Below are 19,585 nucleotides of genomic sequence, written 5' to 3'. Positions count from 1 at the left end.
GGGACGTTTGCTTATTTCTTCCTTGTGCAAGTAGACTTTTGATAATTTGTGTATGCAGTGCCGTTGTGAATGGTATGGGGGTCCTGGATGATGAGGTGCATGCTGCTTTGATGGCCCAAGGAGGTAGCAAAAAATAGGATTGTCTGTAGGTTATAACCCAGGTTGGAAGTAGTCGTTGATGGACTGCTGTCTGTCAAATCCCTTCCTACGATCTTTGTATCGCAGGGCAGGCGACAAACAAAAGAGCGTAAACGGCAACTATGAATTGCATGAATTTCACTAGTGATTCTATAATGCCTTTGTTAGGCCATTTGTTATTCTCTGTATGCAAATAAAAGCCAGTGAGGCAGCTGCATTAAATGCAACACATATCTACATTCATCTTTCAAGGTGCGCCAACTTGCAAGTATTGATTCTATCAAAGACATGTTATGGTGGGAATGATCATCACGAAACTTGATTATGCTCACCTCCAAAAAGACGCTGTCTCGATGTTTTCCTGCAAGAAACTCTTCCATTTGACTTCGCCGCCGTACGGATGCTACTTTTGGCGAGCAATGCTCTTTTACAAGACCAGCGACCTTTTTCTGAAGTTTGCGAAAAGTTCGAGCATCCCTTTTTAGCAATGATATCTTTGCTCTCTCCTCTCTCTGATTCAGCTCTTGTATCAGCCCGTAATAATTGTCCGCTTCGTTTCGTTCGTTCTGCACTAGATCACATAGCTCAAGTTTGAGATCGAGGTCATCTTGCTCGCGAGTACTACTAGGGGTTTTGGCAGGCTTACGTGCCGCGGCACTTTTGAGTTGCGGAAGGGTTGACACTGGCGTCGGTATTTCTACGGGGTCAGTGGAAACACATAAACCTACTGCAGGGACTTTGTGTTCGATATAAGGTACGGATGGCTTTTTCAGTGTTGAGGCTGCTGTTGTTGTTCTACGTCCACTTTCCCATTTACTGGGTCCATGAGAGTACGGGATCGCTTCTGGAGATCGATTATAGAATGAGCATCGCATCAGACGGTCTTCTGATTGGGAAGAATCGGGGCGGATATGTCTTTCCATCGTGGACCCTTGAAGCCTTGATGGGTCTTTTGCTAGTGAAGAGCGGACACCAAACAATCTCGTCTGATGGTTGAACTCAACATCCAGATGATTCCGATGTGTTCTCTCTTCCTTTGCTGAATGCCTAGGGATGCTGGACTGCGTCACAGGGATAGCTGCTCGCCCATGCCCTCCTGCCGACAATGTAGCGCTGTTCTCACGGGTCCATAGCTTTGGCATTGCTCCGGTGGTGACTTCCCTTCGCCATCGATCGGAGAAAACCTTGATTTCGTCGTTGATCTTTTGGGATCTGAATGTGGTGGGCCGTGTTCCAAACGGCCATTGCCTACGATACGCAAAATATAAAGCCACTGGCTGAATGACTCTATAAAGATGATTGCAACTGACCGTAATAGCTGATCTTCAGCAGGCCATTCCATTATGTTTGCGTATCCCGTCGCTGAAGGCATCTAGTTTACTTCAGAGTGCTGAAGGCGAGCAAATCGCACTGAATTAAGACTCAGGGTTGATCCACGCCGGTAAATAAGGTTACGGCATTGTGGAAATGAGGGTAGGTTAACGGCAAGCCTGATTGAACCCTTTCAAGGACCCTATTAATTCCCGATAGCAAAAATAAATTGCTAGTTTGACTAGCAAGATCGGAATTCACTGTCCCAATAGGTTCATGACATTGTAAGAATGTGAATATCTAAGTACACCAACCAAGGACACACAGGCATTTGGAGCATACAGAAGCAACTAGACCGCAAGTGTCCCTGAAGCCTATCTCTAGCATGGCTTTTTCACCATTATTGGCTATTCCTGCGTATAGCTTTCTCGGGTCCTTCTTGAGCATTACCACTAGACAGTCTATTCTGCCAAAACTCCCTAATATAACTCAAGTCCTGCGAATCCCCACAAATACTTCTACATGTACGGTACAACGGTACATACAAAAGAGCTATGCACACAAGGACAACTATCAGCCCCTTCTATTCTTCCTTACTCTCCTGTATTTCTCCTTAACAGAGTCAGTGACAATCAACTCTCCAGATTTGACCCTTCTGATCTTCTTTGGTGGCTTCTGACCGATTACACCGAAAGATTCTTCGCACAGTGGCTCAAAGAGGTCTTCCAAGGCTTTGATGTGGTCCCGAGATGAGCGATCAGGAGTGTATGGTGGGCTTGGAGGTAGGGGTGGAGGGGATGGGACGGGAGTAGTGCCCGATGGTGTGTGGTTGGGAAGCGGCTGCCAGATAACACATTAGGCTACCCGTTGATGGGTGAACTGAGATGCGGCATATGGAAAGGAACTTACTTCACTTTCTTTGGTACCATTACAGTGTCGGTTGACCTGCAAAGGTGGCTCTCATCCAGTAGTGTTTCAATTCCATCCGCTTCAGTAATCAGTCCGTCTCGTCGAACACTATCCCATCTTGGTGCAAGTTTTGCAATCATTCTACCCGCTTTTCGACCGATCGTTGCAGGGGGCTCTGCTTTGGACTGAACTATTTCATGTTTACCGGAAGTCTCTGCAGATCCCTTCAACGTTCCGAGTTCTCCATCGATAACATCCGCCTTGCGCTTACGGGAACGGATGTGCCGAACGATAGAATCTATGATAGCAGTGAACATTACGCCAAAGGATAAAAGCAAGGGATAAGTCGTTTTCTCTCGCTTCTTTTAGCTGCCAGGGAATCCGTTGGCTTCTTCAAGATGATAAACCAAAAGTCCAGGGCCAAAACAACACGGACCTGAAAGCTGTCAAAAAACGTCGAAACTCAAAGCACGACGCGCTGCTAAGCACTCGAGTCAGCTTCCGCTTTTTGACACGTTCAAGAGTGTTTTTTTGTCGTCACTCTGCGCTGTGTTTTCTTCTTTTTTGTACAGGTTGGATACAAGTACATGGACCGTAAAGGCTGCCCCAAACGTTAAACGTTGAAATGGCAGTGCGTTTGGGCAGTGATAGCTGTTGATCAATTAAGTTTGTGATAGCCGACGCCGAAAAAGGCACATAGCCAAGCGGATTATTGGGTTTACTGAGTAGGATATCGACACGAAAACCACCTGGGAAGAGATGCTCTCAAAAGAGCTCTGGACTGATGAGTTAGGAATATCGTTCTCTCTCTTGATTATCTCCATTGATGCTCTTTTAGACCTTGACATCAGAAACAGACCAGGGCATAGTGCCATATGGAGAATTGATAGATAAACAGCAAACACTAAATTCAGTTTTCACCATTACAATCTATAAAGAACTCTATGACGACGATCCCATCCTTGAGCAGTTGATTTCTTGCCCTGGAAAAAAGAGCAACTAACTTTAAACTCCTTTTGGGTTCAATCGGACAATTGTTCGGACGAGCATCGCGATCGCGAGCGGGAGTTACTCAGCAAAACATCACGCTACCCTTGAAGGTCCGAGGGAGAACGATGCAGTTTTAAGATTGAACACCCCCATTATCTCCATCCCGCGTTCCCGCACCAATCCTTGAACCTTTAGCAAAGGCGGGCGCTGGGAGAGTGACGAACATGAATTCCCATGCTACCTTTGAACTTCCAACTCTTCACTATGTTCTCGCGCTCCAATCCATTGTTCCACTCGGGCACCAAACCCTCCGGCTCTCGAACTTGTGTCCCCGGCTTCGGCCGTTCCTAGTTCTGTCCATCGCACTGTTTATGCTATTGCTGCCAAATGTCATTGTAAAAGCTGGTGATTCTTTGGTCGCAAATGTGTTTGGCAAGGTGTTCTCGCTGATCACCACAACAAAGTTTGTCAACGTTGGGCTGCGATGGTCGAATAAAGGGTTATATGAGAAAAGTTTGTCAGGGTTGACAAAGCTGATGTTTCTTCGACCGGATGGAAAGAGTTTGAAAAAGAGCGATGACGACGCCGATATTGCAGAGAAGAAACGCACCTTGAAGGAACAGGCGCGTCGTGGCAAGAGGCAACGCACTCATCCCCTTCTCACCCCGGTCTCCAGATTGATTGCCAATGTAACGATAAGTTATATTGCCATTAACTATATCTATTTGTACTTTCGAAGCCATCCGGCTCGCCCTCACGACGGGACCATTACGACCGTTCTCCTCCATAACACAGTGGTCACAAATCGGCCTCTCCTCATCCAAAGCTACCTATATGCTTTTGGAATATACCTGGCAATGAACATCCTGTACATTCCGTTGGCGACCTTGTTCTGCATCTTGCTAGGCTCAAGCGTCGACAGTGTGCCTCCCGTGCACAATATGCCTTTCCTGGCAACCAGTCTTAGAGACTTTTGGAACCGAAGATGGAACGTCCTCACTAAAGGCGAGCTGCGGGATTTGGTCTATTTGCCTGTCTTAAGGGGCCTCGGGTGTCCAGAGTACGTCAAGGACAAGGTAAACTTTCCCGTGAGTCCTTGGAAGCATCTGGTAGCGGGCATGGCCACCTTTATTTACAGTGGGTTGATGCATGAATACATCATGTGGATGTTTTTCGGAAAGATGGATGGAGAACAACTGGCTTTCTTCACTCTGCAAGGGGTCGGAGTGTGTCTGGAAGTTGGATTTACCAAGCTGCTTGCGAGGTTGGGCTTCAATCGATTTGTGGGCCGAAACAGTTGGTGGGCTGGAAGAATTTGGGCCATGGCTTGGCTATTGTGGACGAGCCCGTTATTTTTGAATGGGTTTGTCCGGGCTGGGATTTTAGAAAAGTGGAAGATCATTCCATTGTTTATATAAGCTGATTTTTATTGACCGTCTCCGGTGGGGCATCGTGTATATGAATATGACAAAAGTCGCTCTTAAACTCTGTGTCTTGTTGACACATTGAACGGATTTTTTCGCTTTCTATTGGAAATCGCTATCTACAAAAGCCCCCATCTATTTATACAACTTTTAGCCTTCTCAAATGTTTTGTAGCATCTCGAAGGGAATTGTCTAGCATTTGCTGATCATCATCTCTGCCACTCTTTCGTACCATACACATGTCTAACCCACTTTGTCCATCCTGTCGCTTCTTTTCCGAGACTGGAAATGGCGCAGGGGTCGAGATGGGGGGAACGACCACTTGTGCATGTCGTCCGGAAGAAGGCGGGTTTGGTCTTTCTCGGTGGGTGTGGTGGAACTCGCCATGGAGAGCCGGATGGTTGTGATTCTTCTTGACGTGGGTTTTGTATGCTGTACGAGGAGGAGTTGGATACGCGGCTGTCGTCGGTGTTGAAGTTGCTTGCGGTATCAAAGCTGGTGATGCTGTTGATGGGATAGTGCCAGTAGGAACGACGATGGGCGCCGCATCTGTGCTAGATCGTCGCATGACAGGAGCGGTTTTTGCCCGAGTTGATGCGGCGAATTCTCTGGCTTCCCGTTCTTCAAATTCTTCGATATACCTTGGTCGACTGCTCCCGACCGGCTTCCGAAGCCGCTGGGCAGGCATAGGTGTAGTCCCGACGGCAGCATGTTTGTCCCCTCGTCTTGGAACTACAAACTTTCTCATCTTTTTCCTCGGTTTTACCATCGGCATTAAGGCATTGACCAAATACTGTTTTTTTCTGAGCCCTTTTAGACCTGTTCCATCTGCCCCGCCTCCTCTCCCTCCAGTGCCGTTCTCACCAGTTCTTCCAACTAGGCGAACACATCTTGCTTTCCACTTTTCACAGGCCCGATGCTCCTCTGCTAATACGTTTAGACAAAGGTGCATTGCGCTAGTCATTTCATTCAATTGAGATTGAAGAACAGCAATGAATTCATCAGGCGTTGTAACGGAAAGGAGTTGCTTCGTTTGCTGAAAGAGGACTTGAGAGATGTGGTGGGTGTGGTCTGCAGCGCTGTGGGCTAGACGGGTGAGATTCCGGGGAAAGTAAGACGTGGCTGTGAGTTGGTTGGGGGATTTGAGGAGACGGCGATAAGGATTAGGGCTGTAAACGCAGCAGGTTTGTTAGTAGTGAACTTAACAAAGCTGTTGGGTCATTCCCCTCAATACCTTATGGATCGTTCGTCCGTTTTGACCGACTTTAGCCCAACGCTGAGCGTCGTCGGTGGATCGAAAGGTTTTTTTCCTGCAAGCATAGCAGCGGCATCTAGGAGCATGTCCTTTGTAATTCGAGAAGCTACCGGCCGTTGTGCCAGTTCCCCTGCAAATATTAAAATGAGAATATTGTTTATTCATCTGAAATGTAGCATACAGTACGCACCATCTTCAAAGGGATCATAAAAGTCGTTCTCGACAACCTCTTCACTGTGCTCCCGTTCGTCCGCACCAAGCTTTCGTATCAAGTTTGCCTCCCGTTCCAAATCTTCTCTTTGGACGACTATTGGAGGAAACTGTATTTCGACCGTGCTGGGTCTACCAGCTGAACTCTGTCTAGTCTCTTGGACTCTACTCTGTCTGGCAGATTGAACACGAGACCAGGTAACATTCCTTGCCACCTCCTCAGCTGCTTCTTCCACTTCGCGAATCCTCTCTTTCAATCTCTCACATTGCTCCAATATCTCGGCCTTTTCTTTCTGTAAATTGCTAATTTGGTCCTGTAGATCCTGAGAATATCGTTGAGATCGGTCAATTCGACGCCCGAGTTCAGTGATGATGTGGGATTGAGTGCGGAACCGGATGTCCTCAGTCGTTGATGGAGTCCCAATCAAGTGAGATTTCTCGGCTTCGAGTTTCGAGAGAATGCGGTCAATGACTTCGGCGAGATCTAGTTCGCCAAACGAAAAGATGCTTGGAGGTGTTGATTCAGCTCCACCCATCTCTGGTGCTTGCGCTGGCATATCCGGAAGCGCTTCTGTCAAAGCTTCATGAACAGCAACGATGGTGTTAGATTTGACTTCAACTTTTCCCTCGTTAGAAGGCGAACGATCCATTTTAGCTGATGGAACTCGTCGTTGGGCAGCAAGTCTTCGAGTAATCTTTGCCGAAGCAGATTCCGTCACTTCCTCCCCTCCCTGCCCAAAAAAGAAGCCACCTCCATCATCGGGTGTCGAAAGTGTGACGGGCACTTGCCGAGGCTTTCTGGATTTTGCAGACAAGGCTGGCCGCTCTGCCGAGTCCTCGTCCGGGCGATTTGTCGTCGTTTCTTCGCCGGGCCCATCCTCCTTCGTACCCATCCTTAATGCTCAAAATTAGAGTGTCTATACCGCTTGCTGGCAACAACTATTGTTACTCTATCAGTTAGACTATTAGACTAGTTTTGAACGATCATATCAACCAACAATGTCTGAATAATTTAAACTTGCTCATGAATAGAATCGATCATTCAAAATTGGGGGTGTTTTACCACACCTGGTTTATTTCCGACAAAAGACGTCTGATCAGGGTTCGGGATATTTGGAGACATGTTCTATTCTTATCACGAATGCAAGACACCTGTCATTTTACGTTGTTTCTATTTGGGAATGACAGATCTTAATATGAACCCATCCTTGGGACCTCATTAAGGGGATCACTATTGCCCTGGTGCGGTATAATAGGTGCACCGACCCAATGCAACAATTCCTTTCCGGATGGGCAGGCAATGATACATGTTCGTTCTGTGCATCCAGCAAAGGTTTCCTCATGCACTAGTAAATAGCAATATTTCACTACTTTTGGAATTTCTGCATCTATTCATCTCTCATTCTCCTCTCCCCCAGTCTTGTTATACATAGAAGTAAAATACTAACAACATACACACTACCGTAAAAAGAAATCCCCCGTAGAATAAGCTCGTAAACATCTAATATCCAGCCTCTTACATCTATATAAAACTTTTTGAAATGTGTCCGTACGCGAACATCTATGTACATTGCCCTCTCTGACCGAAAATATTCTCAAAGCAAGCCGTCACCGATTAGTTTACGAACGCTTTCAGCCCTTGAATCACACGCCGCTCGTGTACTTTTCTCTTTCTTTTTCTCTTGTACCGACTGTTCTGACACTACCGCTCGCAGCTGTTGCTCCAAAACTAAAGCTCTTCGTTTCGGCCTCAAAGTCCCTGTTCGCATACACCGGATCATCCTGTATAGCCTCCGATGAGACAGGATGTGGAGAGTGTACACCGGTATATATCTCTCCTTGTCCACGCTCCCCTCGGGGCAACGATAAAAGGTGGAACTCCCCCTCTTCATCCCAATAGCCACGATGAACGATCCCCTCCTCGTCCTTGTAACCTTGATGGAAGCGGCGCTGAGCATCCCAATATGCAAATTCACCTGTTGGTGGTGGAGGATAGATATCCTGGCTATGAGAATAGCGCCGAGGTTGAGGCTGTGGGTAAGAAGCATCGGTTGCTAATGGTGGATAGACGGAGAACCGTGTATTTGGTGATTCTACAGTCCGTGGATCCCCGTATGCGGAAACTCGATGAAGGGGAGAGGGGTTCGAATCCATGGGGGTAAAATAGTTTGTCGCGAGTGATGTAGCAGCGTATGGAGAATATGGCGAGGGGGAATACCCCGCTTGAGGTGTCGAGGGATACGCTGAATAATCGTAGTTCTGCTCAGCGGCTAGAGCAGCGCCGGGTACATGATGCGATGGGGATGCGATCGGAGGTGGTGGTTCTGGAACTGTCTCTACCGTTTGAAAATAGTCGACCGGTTTCCGATAACCGCTAGGGAGTGGGGCGGGGCCGTCATTAGGGGAACGCGGAGAGCCCGCAGCTCCGTAAACTGCATCGGTCGCATATCTAGAATTGCCACCGCCAGAGAGTCCGGTTGCTTTTGCCATGCCCTTTGAAAGCTGTCTAGGCACAGCTAAGCCAGCACTCGCCGTTGCCTTTGCGGCTCGTCCAGCGAAACAACACAGATTGCAGCAGCAACAAAATAGTGTTGCACATCCTCCTAGAATCAATAGTGCGCCAAGAGCGATGACGACATAAACCTGATAGAACATGCTTTAGCTTAGACGCCATAAAATCGTCATTTTCCGACGGAAAAAGTGCAACGTTTCCACCTACCCATGTTGGCAGTTTCTTTACCGCATCCCCCGCAGTCTCACACACGCCGTTTAAACATATAGATCCAAGAGGACACGACAACGTTGCATTGCTATTACACAGAACTTTTGGTGCTGGACTTTGCGTGGTCGTGGGAGATTGAGTTGATGTTGCCGTGCTCGGCAAGCAAACCCCACCTGCGGCTCCAGGAGGTATGTTACAGGATGTTCCAGGAGCGACAGCACAGTCTGCCTGGTTCCGACAAGGACCTCCCTGCGGTAGAGATGTGGGAACTGACGAAGGGAGCGACGAAGGAATGGAAGTCGGAAGACCAGAAGGGAGAGAAAAGGTCGGCAGCGGTACTTGCGCGTGCACCAGTGGAAAAAGGACCAGCACGCCCAAAAGGAATGGAATCCATCGGAAGGTGGTGGGAGCCGATGGCAGTGTACGTGAAGGCATTGCTGGGTAAGCCCTTCTCGACTCCAAATACCTTACCAAGGCCACAGTTCCGACCTCACGGCCTCTTGTCGACGAAGCCTAGAGGGGTCCGCCGTTGATACAAAGTTCCGCCAGAACCTTGTAAAGGCAACGACGTCGGGAGGGCCAGCGATATCTTTGTTAAAAAAAAAACCTTTGGAAAAAAAAACAAGCTGATGTTTCCAAATCTCCATAACCTTGTCGCAGCCCGACTTTCAAAACCCAAATTTCGGGCGGCCCTTGCGGTCATTCTGTGCCACATCTTGGTGGTAAAGTCACCTCAAATTGTTCCCTAGACAACAGTCCATATAACGTAAGCAACTGAGTTTGAAGTTGGGTCGTTTTCCTCTGCAGGAGATTTAGATATCAAGAATAGTCAAGTCAGTTGCAAGGTGAACGGGCGGTTAAAGGAGTGCCAATGTATGGGGTTTGGGAGGAGGCTTCAGAGCAAGGCGCCTTATTCAACTCTAAACAGATGTGGTTCAGTTCACTGTTCTTTTCCAAAGTACATTTGTATAAACTGAGTATAGTCAAAGATCCCAGTCTGAGCTTGTGGTGCAACCTGAGGATAGTAAAGAGTTCAAAGATCCGCAAAGGAAACGTTGAAAGGCGGCCCCATACCCACCTGCGAGATCATATCTTCCGCCTCCTCTCTGCTCAGCCTTTTGTCTTGGTCCCCGTAATCTGTAAGGATCCTAACTAATCCTTCCATGGTGAGAGTGCCGTTGTGGAGGGGATCATCCTGGTCGAAACTGGGCTGCAATGGTTGAAACTGTGCTAGGTGGAATCAAACAGAGAACTGCTGTGATGAATTTACATTTTAAACGCTCTGCGTATCTGCTCGGCGGTTATCGAGGTCTGCACCTTGCGGGACATGGCCAGTACGAATGCTGCCGGGATAAACAAGATGTTTTGTCATTTTTGTCAGGTGAAAAATGGTGGTAAAAGCTGCTGAGATCACAAAGAATCTCACATTCGAAATCAATTTCTCCAGTTCCAGCAGCGTCAATCTCATTCACCATGGTGTCCAGCTCCACCTAGACGGATCTCCATCACTCATGGGCACAAGGGAGAAAGGTCCGGTGATGGTGCTCACCTTTGATACCCTCAAACCCAAGGTCTTCATCAGCGTAGCCAACTCATCCTTTGAAATCGTTCCTCCATGATCAACATCTACCAGCGAAAAGATTTCAACTAGTTCTTGTAGCTCGGCTGCACTCAGTCCTGTTCTTTCGATGAGTGTTGGGTCGACCTTTTGGGGTGTGCAAATGAGACAAACACCGGTAGTGAAAGATCTAAATTGTCTTATACTCACCCGAATGTAGTCTGAGGTTGGAGGTTCTTCTGCAATATTTGAGCGTTTCTCGCTACCAGCAGAGAGTGTAGAGGATGCTGCTCCCGTAGCCAATGTCGGAGCCGCTCCAACTCCTGATGCCGCGATGCTCGCTTGAGTGATGCTTTTACGAGACCGAGAGCGAGCCGACGACGCCGCAGCGTCGGTCTTGTCCTGTGCAACTGAATTGTCCCTATCGCCGACGGAGCCTTTCTTTGGTCGCGCCATGGGCTTGCGGAGTCTCAAAATGATCCGATTGTAAACCTCGAATCATGCGGATCGGGAATAATACTAGCTTTCTGGTGATCCTCACTGAGGAGGTATTTGGGGATACCACGGGGCAATTTGACATTTTGTTTTGACATGCCCTTTTTAGAGCGTATCCATTTAGACGTCAAATATCTGGTATATTAGGAAGCTTTATAATCCAAAAATAGAGTCGCCAATGTTTATTTAAGGTTGAGGTTGTAAGAAAGGTGATCCTTAATAATAAAGTTGACGTTTGTTCGTTGTCACGTCCGCCCCGATGGTACTATTTCGAGGTTTTTTGACGCCCACATCCCGGAGCTTCTGATCTGTAATGCTAAAAAAAAAGTTTTAAAAAGAGCAGCTCCAAGGCATCTCCTTCCTTCGTACAATTGGTGCTTTTCCAGATCAGAATCTCTTCATACCAGATATTTTTCACAAGAGTTCCTTGATTCTGCTTCTTTGAAATGGAGAGATCAGCAGCAACAGTTCAGATTTTCTCGTCCATTGAAACTTCATCTCCAGCCAACAGTCAATCACTGCGAATGGAGAGCTCAGGCCTTGGAATGATTCGGGCTGTAGCAACCTCCCAAATTCTCTTCGTGTCCGCCAATCCCGACAAAGATCTTCCACCCCTGTCATCTCCTCAAGAGCGAACGCTATTTGACACCCAAGAGGTCAACGTTCAACCACGACGACCTACGGGGGGGTCCATCAGAGCTTTACCCTTACACGTGGTCGCAAGCAATGTCTCTATCGACTCTCAGTTCTTCACTGCAGCATCTCGATGCCCGAGCAGTCCGATCGAATTCGTCATTTCACCAATGATCGACCCCAAATCCGAAAATGAATTTGCTCAGAATATATACTTTGCCCTGATGAAAAATGCGTCTGGCCAGCCACGGTCGTCAACATCCACGTCTGGAAGCGTAAAGGTTGAAAAGGGATCTGGGGGCTTCCTACAGAAAATTAAGAAAATATTTGATCGTAAAGGCAAGAAACAGGCAATTGCGTAGGATAGATCCTGGACGATAAAAAGCCCTTTGGATGAAATCGTCTTGTAATGTATAGTGTTTGTAAGCACCCCATTTGAATAACATATTGAGTCCACCTACTGCCTATTATATCTGTATATCTTTTACCACGTCGTTTGCACCTTGCGCATTGGCATTACCTGTAATCCTAAGTAAAAGTGAATAACCCGTCAAAAGCAAGCTGTTTTGAAAGGCATATACGTCGACTGTCAACAGTCCCAAAAGACCACACGCGGGGGGATTCAGCCAAAGCCTGACACAACTTGAAGGGCTTTTCGCAATGCGTCATAACGAAAAAAGGGCTGGTGAAGCCCATCATTTTCAAGGATGGAATTCCGGGGCACCGCTCGGATGCCGATCGACTGCAGTCTGTAAACAGTTGTTATAAAAAGATGGCATGCAGTTTCAGTCCTGGACCATCACGATTTTGACGACGAGTTATCAAACATGCTCGGAAATACTGGCATCCTTGACCGTACTTTTGTCCCTTTGTGGGCATATGCCTCACTGGCTTGCGTTTTTGTAAGTGGCCCCACATTGCCAATGCTAGGCCGTAGGTTTACAATTTGTTTATGCCAATCCTAGTTCTTTGCTATGATCTATGCAAGGGCACGTAAACGTCTCGACCCATTATTTCTTGTATTGCTCAAAAACCGTATGGATCCGGCCACAATAAGTGATATTCGCCTCAGTCGAGGCCGTGTTTACAAGAGTTTAACACCTTTTGGATGGACGTATTGGGTCAATGGGGAGCGTGCTGCCAAGTGGCTTCTTGTTGCGGAAAAGAATCATTTGATATCTGGGTAAGTCTCATAAGGAATCAAGAGGCTGGTACATGTCTCGGTTTACGAGCTCTCATCGTAGGCAAAGAGCTATGCGCCCACGCTTTGCTCATATTTTCGCCGGTTCACTCCTTGCTCAAGACGGCGAAGAACATACTCATACCCGGCGTCTCCTTACACCTGCCTTTAAGCTCGATGCTCTCCGGGCATATCTTCCTCGAATCCATCGCATGGCCCGCGCCGAACTGTTACATTGGACAACGTCCCCTTCTGTAGACCTCCAAGCCGAAATTAAGCAGCTTACTTTGCGGATCGCATTTACGCTACTCCTCGGTGCCGACATTCCTGAAGACGAACATGACTTTTCCTCTGGATTGGTGTCACGGTATCAAGATCTATTGAGAGGTTTCATGCCTTGGCCTTTCTCAAGCTGGGATTCGGTGAAAAAGTCTAAAGAGGCCAAACTGCGTATCCAGGAAGATGTTGAAAAGATAATAAGCAAGCGGATGGCGTTGCTTGATGAGGGCTACGAACCGAAAGAGGTTGATCCATTATGGCTGTTAATGAAGAGTACTGATGAGGAAGGGAACCGGTATGAAGTCCGTGCTCACACATCCTGACATGAAGTGTGTATTTATACTTGGCTCTCCATTGCAGGTTGCCTGTCAATGAACTAGCGTTGCACGCTGTTCTTCTCGTCGTTGCCGGGCATGAAACTACCGCAGCAACCATATCCTCCTTCATCGCAACCTGTCTTCAGAACCCTGCTCTTGTGGACACACTCCGCCAAGAGCAGGATGAGCTCGCTTCTGCATGTCCCGATAAGCCATTCACTCCCACCCAAGATGATTTACGGAACATGCATCGCCTTCAGGAAACGTTTCGGGAGGTCGAACGAATGTATCCTGTGGCCATGCAGATTACTCGCAAGACTGCCAAGGATTTGATTTATCTGGAAGATGGTCATAATCCGGTGGTTATACCTGAAGGGTCTCATGTGGCCTTTGATATCTTGTCTACCAATAGGTAAACCTCTCCGAGTGTTTTGCAAAATGCTCAAGCTGACTGTCTTGATCATAACAGAGACCCAGCCACATACACCAATCCCGACACCTTTGATCCAAGTCGCTGGTCCAAGTCCGCCAGAGCGCACACCGAAAAGCCCATCTCAAACTTTTCGCTCGCTACGTTTGGGGCTGGGCACCGGCACTGCCTTGGCATGCAATTTGCTCGCCTGGAGATGGGGATTATTGGTAGCATGTTGATCAGGGAGTTTGAGTGGAAAAAGTTGGACGGAATTAGGCTGGAGCGTGTTCCGTTGCCCATCGTTAGGTGGAGGGATGGATTGTGGGTAAACTTGCGGCAGAGGCAGTTGATGATGTAGATTCAAGTTTTGTGTCGTAGCATCAAAGTTTTGCATATCAATAACATTTGCTAAAGAAAAAAAAAAAAAAGATCAAGATGAAAGCAGGAGTAGATGCGTATCGAACCCATATTGACGTTTTTTTAGCACATCTCGGGTGTTTAACCTTCATTTTAGCACACCTCGGTCGTTTTAGAACACCTTTTGTTTTCAATGCCTCGTGTTTCTTTTGGAACACTTTCAACAAAACCTTGTTTCGTTTACAAAAACCTTATTTTTAAACTCGCCCGATTTCAACGTTTGCCAAAATGCCAAAACGGCGAGGCCGAAAAAATCAGTTCGAGGCAACGTTTTGGGTTGATTTGGGACAAACGGGCTGTGCGGGCGAATTTTTTTGTGCTTCCTCCGCAAATCAACCCCCAAAAGTGCTCTTTTGAAAAATGCTTTTAAAGCAAAAGGATTTTAGAACCCAACTTTCGATCACCCAAAGTTGACGCAACGCACAACTAGACCTTTCCACTTTGCCGTTCTGTTTCGTGATGCGTTCATCGCTTATCGCGGCGACTCTTTTCTTGGCCTCATGTGCAAGTGCTCTTAATCCTCTTCGAGAAAAGCTCGAACAGTGGGTGTCGTATAAGCTCTCCGATTTGTTGATTGAAAACATGTTGTTTATCCCCTTGTTGACAGCGCTTTAGAGGAGCTCCGAAGCCATGAAACCAAGGGAGATATTTCACGTAGGGATTCATCCACATCAGAGTTGGCAGACAGTACTATTGTAAGGGTTCCATTCTCAGGGTATATCCCCTTTTTTGTGCGCTTGTTTTTTTGACTTGCATGTTTCTGTAGAACCTCGTGGGCATCGACGTTGGCACACCTCCTCAGTCGTTCAAAGCCATCGTCGACACAGGTTCATACGACGCTTTTCTGAAAGCCAAAGAATGCCTGGATACAGGCTGTGTAAAGGATACTACCTATGACGGCTCCAAAAGGTTTGTCCACTATACTTTTGCCCAAACATCTGCATTGTGTCCATCGCTCGCCCATATTAACGAAATACGTGTTATCTCCAGTTCGACATTCACCACCACTACAGGACCGTCTGTCACGCTTGCGTACGCAGATGGTACTGCCGTAACAGGAGTTGCGTCAAGAGATACCACGACCGTTGGAGGGGTTACAATGTCAAACTTTACCTTCCTTCGTGTGCTGAGCTACAAGCAGGCGAGTACAAATGTCATAACCTACACTGCCATGCTTGGAATGGGAATGCCAAGTTCCAATGGTAAGATAATTGGATACCCTTCCCGGTGTTCGATTCATATATGACTTACTGTCTGCCGTCTCTTAGCCACTGCTGGGACCCCTGGCAGACTAAGTGGAAGTAGTCTTGGGCGATCCGTTACTGGTCAACTTAGCGATGCGGGCATCAAACCAATATTCGGTCTTTACCCGACACTGGACGGTAAACCAGGATTGTTGACTCTTGGTGGCATCGACACTACAAAGTTTTCCGGTGACCTCACTTGGGTCGATGTTCCAACCTTTGCCAACTCTAGCGCCATCGACCCTGTTATGGCGGCCGGTACTGCAGGAATGTGGAAGGCGGTTATGGGAGCTGTAAAGTATCCTGATGGAACTGAAAATCAGGTCGCAGGGCTTCCGATCATCCTGGATACTGGTAAGTAGACGGCAACGAGGAGTGAGATGTGATCCCTCTTTTTGAATTGACGCCATGTCTTGAACAGGTTCCAGCCTTTCCCTATTCCCCCAATCCTTTGTAACAAAACTCGGACAGTCAATCGGTGGGACCCTCCTGGCTCAAGCAGGCGCATCCGGCCTCCAAATTTACAAAGTCAGTTGCGACAAGATCAAGACTCTTCAGGATCTGACATTGACCCTTGGCGGAAAGACGGTGTCCATCCCCCCGAGTATTTACATCCAAAACTCTTTTATAAGAGGAGAAACGGGATGTGTCCTGGGATTTGTGAGCTTGGGTACTGAAGGTGCTCTGGGTGGTGCGGCCTTGATGGGCATGAACATCTTGAGGTGAGATCAATAGTTTCGTATACCCGTTGCCCATTTTGAAAGTCTTGTACTGACTTGTGTGTATCACAGAGCATTTTACACTGCATGGAATTGGGGTGACCGTCAAGTCGGCTTTGCTCGACTAGCCGCACCAGCGACTCCTAGCGGTCAACCACGTTCGGGCACCGGCAGTCAGGGTAATACCGGGTATTCCCTTCCAGCATTGCCTATGAAAGCATCACTGGCCGTGGCTCTTGGAGTTTGGCTACTCCAGAGTGTATTGGTATAACATTGCGCGACTAGATATGCGAAAGGGTTTTATCTCATCCAAGTTCGACAACCATTATGGAAGGTTTCTATAGAGAGGCGGAATATACAGAGACTGCTTGTATACGAGTAGAGGCCGGCAAAGCGATGCTATTGTCGATAGACCCTTACAATTGCTGGCATCCAAGCAAGCTATATAAATAAACAGAATAGGACCATCAATGACTGGTAGTAGATTCCGCGACTCTTTACTCAACATGCGTTAGATTTAGGCATTTTCCATCGTTACAAACAAACGATGCAGGCATAAGATATCATCAAGAAACAACATTCCACATCACCACGGCAGCAACTGTATTATTCATGCGCCCGCATTGGTATGTATCAAGTTGGCAGTGCATCTTGGCTATAAGGTTCCCACCGTAGCACTACATATTTTTCGCCTGGTCTCGGCATCTCTGCAAGCATTCAAATATTTTTCTGGCCCCCACCGCGATATCGCGGTACTGTACTGATTGCGATATGTACATAGGCAGATTTTCCCCTACGGTGCAGCTGCCAGCAAATTCATGAATCGAGCACGCACTGTTGTTGACCCATCTCGTCCCTCTGTCCTGGGTACGACAAAACACTACAATCATCCTGACGACAGAATGTATATTTGCAGACCAAGATCCCGATATCTTCGCATCCCATCTACTCAATTTTTTCTCTGGCGCCCACGGAATACTGTAGTATGTGATTAGTCTCTGTAAAGTCCATTCGATCCGAATTCGTGTAGTATATCTTTACATTCCGAGAAACAATCATTCCCGGCAGCCTTCTTGAATGTAGCCTCGGATTCCATCCAAGTAAGACCTTCTACTTTGCCAAAATACGTCCAAAACAGGATGCCCATACTGCCTAAATGTAGTAATACTCCGTCGTCACATCCTTAACCCGGGGTCGTCATCTTCACGCTGTTCATCTTGTTCACATATGTCCTCACACCTATAAGAACCATCAGATACGTCGCCGTTGAACGACGTTCTCGTTTCACTGCTTGATGAAAGCTCACTGTCTAGTTGCGTCAACGAGTCCCCAACTTTCTCCAACCTCTTGTCTTGTTCACCAACAAACGGTTTCTGGCGTGTGCGCTCGTTCCAATGCAAACATCTTCTCAAACTTTCAGACCAATCTGTACCCTGATCTACCTCGCAAACAGTAGGCATGGGCCATCGCGACATGGTCACAGTAACATAGTCGCCCTTCTTCAACTCTATTCTGTGTCGACCATCGAAACTAGCCCACGCAGACGTCCGCGAATCTCGTGGGACTTGAATTCGTATATCAGTGGAATCGGGAAGGAGCATTGGTCTGAAGGAAAGTGTATGTGGACAGATAGGGGTAACGAGGACGGAAGGGACTTCGGGATGTACTAAGGAGCCTCCAGCTGACAGCTGTTCAGAGCATATTTGATAATATCAATTTGTATTCTGTCGACATGACCGACAGTTTGCATTTTACATACCGAGTAAGCTGTTGACCCCGTTGGTGTAGAGAGAACAAGACCGTCAGCCTGAACAGTAGTCAAATGTCTATCGTCCACAAACAACTCCAATTGGCTCATATATGCGCTCGGTCCACGATCGACTACCAAGTCATTCAATATTTGGAAGGTTTCTGTTGGCACAGGTTTTGCATTGTCAGCACTGGGGAGCGTTGTACCCAGTGACTGCATTGATCGGATCCGTTTCGGTGTCCCAGGTCCTGGGTCGAGCTCGTCTGGATCAACTTTTGACATCAATTGCAAAGAGATCTCATCTAATAAGTCGCCAATATCGGAAGTCGCATGTTCATCGTTCAGTCGTGGTGCGGGAGTGGTAGATATTAGGTCGTCGGAAGAATAGGCGGGTAACCCATTCAGTGTAGTGCCAGGATCAGGTTGCTGACTCGAAGCTCGTCTCCCTATCTTTGAACGGCCATCTGCTTCTTCCTCGTCGCCCTTGATACTACACAAATCTTCCCGTCTCTTTTTCTCAGCCGTCCGACCTTCTAAGACCTCTTTATTTTTGCTTTTAAAGTCCGACCTCCAAACCGTGCAGCTAAGTCTCATACGCAAGTTCACCCTAACTCCAGCACCACGGCACCCAATCACTCGCTGCAGAACATCGCGTATGTTTGTGATGTTGAAGTTGGTCAAAAATCCAAGCGAACCCAGATCGAAGGGAACAACTGGAGGTACTTGCGCGTGCTGGAAGAGCCACGACGTGTAGATTACCGTTCCGTCTCCGCCAAGAGTGATGATGAAATCGATGTGATCTGTTTGCGTTGCGCACAGTTCTGGCGTCCAAAACTTGAGCTGATCGGCATAGTGGGGATGAGAAGCCAGTAGCCGGTCAAAGCTGAATGCAGGATGAGTGCGAAATTTGGAATCAATATATCTAAAGGGAAATTAGCGCTTGTTAACAATGTGCCCAATCAATCGCCGGGTTTGGAATTACACTCTTGCAACCTACACAGTTAACCCCTTGTGTCCGCAAGACGTTCGGGGGGTGTCGATAAGATGGCAGGCTAATTGCCGGGTGAATTTGATAATCTTTGCGTCTAGTGCTTTTGCCACGAGCATGACAGTTTGCGGGCGCTCCAACTTCACCAAGGCACGTCCTAAAAGAAAAAAGGGATTACTACTATCTCTGGCAAGGTTGGGGGAGCGTTGACCCCAATAAGAAAAGTTCATGGTGAAGTCTTTGTGAAAATGCGCCAAGGCTCTGTCAGCAAAATGTCAAATACCTATGCATTTTGCAGCTTCCCTCACTCCCACAGCAGTCTCTGCGAGTTGCGAAGTTGGTGTCATTAACCTGGGAGAGGCGAGATTGGGTAACCGGGTCAAGGATATGTTCTCCACTCCATTCTTGCGGCTAAAGTAGGAGCTCTCTGACGGCGACGATTCGCTTCCAGAAGACATGTGGTCGCGTCTGATCTACAGGTCTTCTTGGATAGGCTGCTCAGCAAAGGACTTTGCGTTTTTGTTATCTGGTATGGAGGCTTTTTGGTCCAAATAAGGCGCAGGTCGTTGTCCAGAAAGGAAGGAAACGAGCAGGATTCCGAGTTTCAAGAAGGGTGCTATCGCTAAATGGGAGT

General features: G+C 47.5%; 10 protein-coding genes across 10 annotated transcripts; 4 read left to right on the top strand and 6 right to left on the bottom strand.

Moving 5' to 3' along the window:
• Positions 1-277: 277 nt before the first annotated feature.
• Positions 278-1,539, bottom strand: SPPG_04043 (uncharacterized protein). The gene is made up of 3 exons (XM_016752288.1): positions 1,449-1,539; positions 471-1,386; positions 278-415 (listed from the first exon to the last, which is right to left on the bottom strand). Exons 1-3 carry the CDS (start codon positions 1,508-1,510, stop codon positions 386-388), a joined length of 1,008 nt encoding a protein of 335 aa, XP_016608981.1. The 5' UTR covers positions 1,511-1,539; the 3' UTR covers positions 278-385.
• Positions 1,540-1,700: 161 nt separating this feature from the next.
• On the bottom strand, positions 1,701-2,816 carry SPPG_04042 (uncharacterized protein). The gene is made up of 2 exons (XM_016752287.1): positions 2,359-2,816; positions 1,701-2,289 (listed from the first exon to the last, which is right to left on the bottom strand). Exons 1-2 carry the CDS (start codon positions 2,673-2,675, stop codon positions 2,133-2,135), a joined length of 474 nt encoding a protein of 157 aa, XP_016608980.1. The 5' UTR covers positions 2,676-2,816; the 3' UTR covers positions 1,701-2,132.
• A 300-nt stretch (positions 2,817-3,116) lies between these two features.
• On the top strand, positions 3,117-4,862 carry SPPG_04041 (uncharacterized protein). Its single transcript, XM_016752286.1, has one exon. The coding sequence runs from the start codon at positions 3,573-3,575 to the stop codon at positions 4,764-4,766; it is 1,194 nt and encodes a 397-aa protein (XP_016608979.1). The 5' UTR covers positions 3,117-3,572; the 3' UTR covers positions 4,767-4,862.
• Positions 4,855-7,261, bottom strand: SPPG_04040 (uncharacterized protein). The gene is made up of 3 exons (XM_016752285.1): positions 6,218-7,261; positions 6,007-6,157; positions 4,855-5,941 (listed from the first exon to the last, which is right to left on the bottom strand). Exons 1-3 carry the CDS (start codon positions 7,128-7,130, stop codon positions 4,912-4,914), a joined length of 2,094 nt encoding a protein of 697 aa, XP_016608978.1. The 5' UTR covers positions 7,131-7,261; the 3' UTR covers positions 4,855-4,911.
• A 325-nt stretch (positions 7,262-7,586) lies between these two features.
• On the bottom strand, positions 7,587-9,622 carry SPPG_04039 (uncharacterized protein). Its single transcript, XM_016752284.1, has 2 exons — positions 8,957-9,622; positions 7,587-8,880 (listed from the first exon to the last, which is right to left on the bottom strand). The coding sequence occupies exons 1-2, from the start codon at positions 9,392-9,394 to the stop codon at positions 7,882-7,884; spliced, it is 1,437 nt and encodes a 478-aa protein (XP_016608977.1). The 5' UTR covers positions 9,395-9,622; the 3' UTR covers positions 7,587-7,881.
• A 266-nt stretch (positions 9,623-9,888) lies between these two features.
• On the bottom strand, positions 9,889-11,000 carry SPPG_04038 (uncharacterized protein). The gene is made up of 6 exons (XM_016752283.1): positions 10,728-11,000; positions 10,509-10,664; positions 10,386-10,449; positions 10,230-10,302; positions 10,038-10,164; positions 9,889-9,974 (listed from the first exon to the last, which is right to left on the bottom strand). Exons 1-6 carry the CDS (start codon positions 10,971-10,973, stop codon positions 9,900-9,902), a joined length of 741 nt encoding a protein of 246 aa, XP_016608976.1. The 5' UTR covers positions 10,974-11,000; the 3' UTR covers positions 9,889-9,899.
• A 340-nt stretch (positions 11,001-11,340) lies between these two features.
• On the top strand, positions 11,341-12,007 carry SPPG_04037 (uncharacterized protein; the record flags this gene model as incomplete). Its single annotated transcript, XM_016752282.1, has 1 exon — positions 11,341-12,007. Exon 1 carries the CDS (start codon positions 11,459-11,461, stop codon positions 12,005-12,007), a length of 549 nt encoding a protein of 182 aa, XP_016608975.1. The 5' UTR covers positions 11,341-11,458.
• Positions 12,008-12,899: 892 nt separating this feature from the next.
• On the top strand, positions 12,900-14,191 carry SPPG_04036 (uncharacterized protein; the record flags this gene model as incomplete). The annotated part of the gene is made up of 3 exons (XM_016752281.1): positions 12,900-13,399; positions 13,465-13,833; positions 13,891-14,191. The coding sequence occupies 3 exons, from the start codon at positions 12,900-12,902 to the stop codon at positions 14,189-14,191; spliced, it is 1,170 nt and encodes a 389-aa protein (XP_016608974.1).
• Positions 14,192-14,591: 400 nt separating this feature from the next.
• SPPG_04035 (uncharacterized protein) lies at positions 14,592-16,680 on the top strand. Its single transcript, XM_016752280.1, has 7 exons — positions 14,592-14,792; positions 14,858-14,945; positions 15,017-15,159; positions 15,241-15,452; positions 15,519-15,848; positions 15,916-16,216; positions 16,286-16,680. The coding sequence occupies exons 1-7, from the start codon at positions 14,710-14,712 to the stop codon at positions 16,482-16,484; spliced, it is 1,356 nt and encodes a 451-aa protein (XP_016608973.1). The 5' UTR covers positions 14,592-14,709; the 3' UTR covers positions 16,485-16,680.
• A 708-nt stretch (positions 16,681-17,388) lies between these two features.
• On the bottom strand, positions 17,389-19,409 carry SPPG_04034 (uncharacterized protein; the record flags this gene model as incomplete). The annotated part of the gene is made up of 4 exons (XM_016752279.1): positions 17,389-17,901; positions 17,973-18,885; positions 18,961-19,108; positions 19,235-19,409. The coding sequence occupies 4 exons, from the start codon at positions 19,407-19,409 to the stop codon at positions 17,389-17,391; spliced, it is 1,749 nt and encodes a 582-aa protein (XP_016608972.1).
• Between the last annotated feature and the right edge of the window lie 176 nt (positions 19,410-19,585).

The sequence above is a fragment of the Spizellomyces punctatus genome (assembly GCF_000182565.1).
Source record: "Spizellomyces punctatus DAOM BR117 chromosome Unknown supercont1.6, whole genome shotgun sequence".
NCBI classification, from domain to species: domain Eukaryota; kingdom Fungi; phylum Chytridiomycota; class Chytridiomycetes; order Spizellomycetales; family Spizellomycetaceae; genus Spizellomyces; species Spizellomyces punctatus.
Note: the sequence above shows the minus strand (reverse complement) of the source record. Positions and strands in the feature narration are given on the sequence as shown.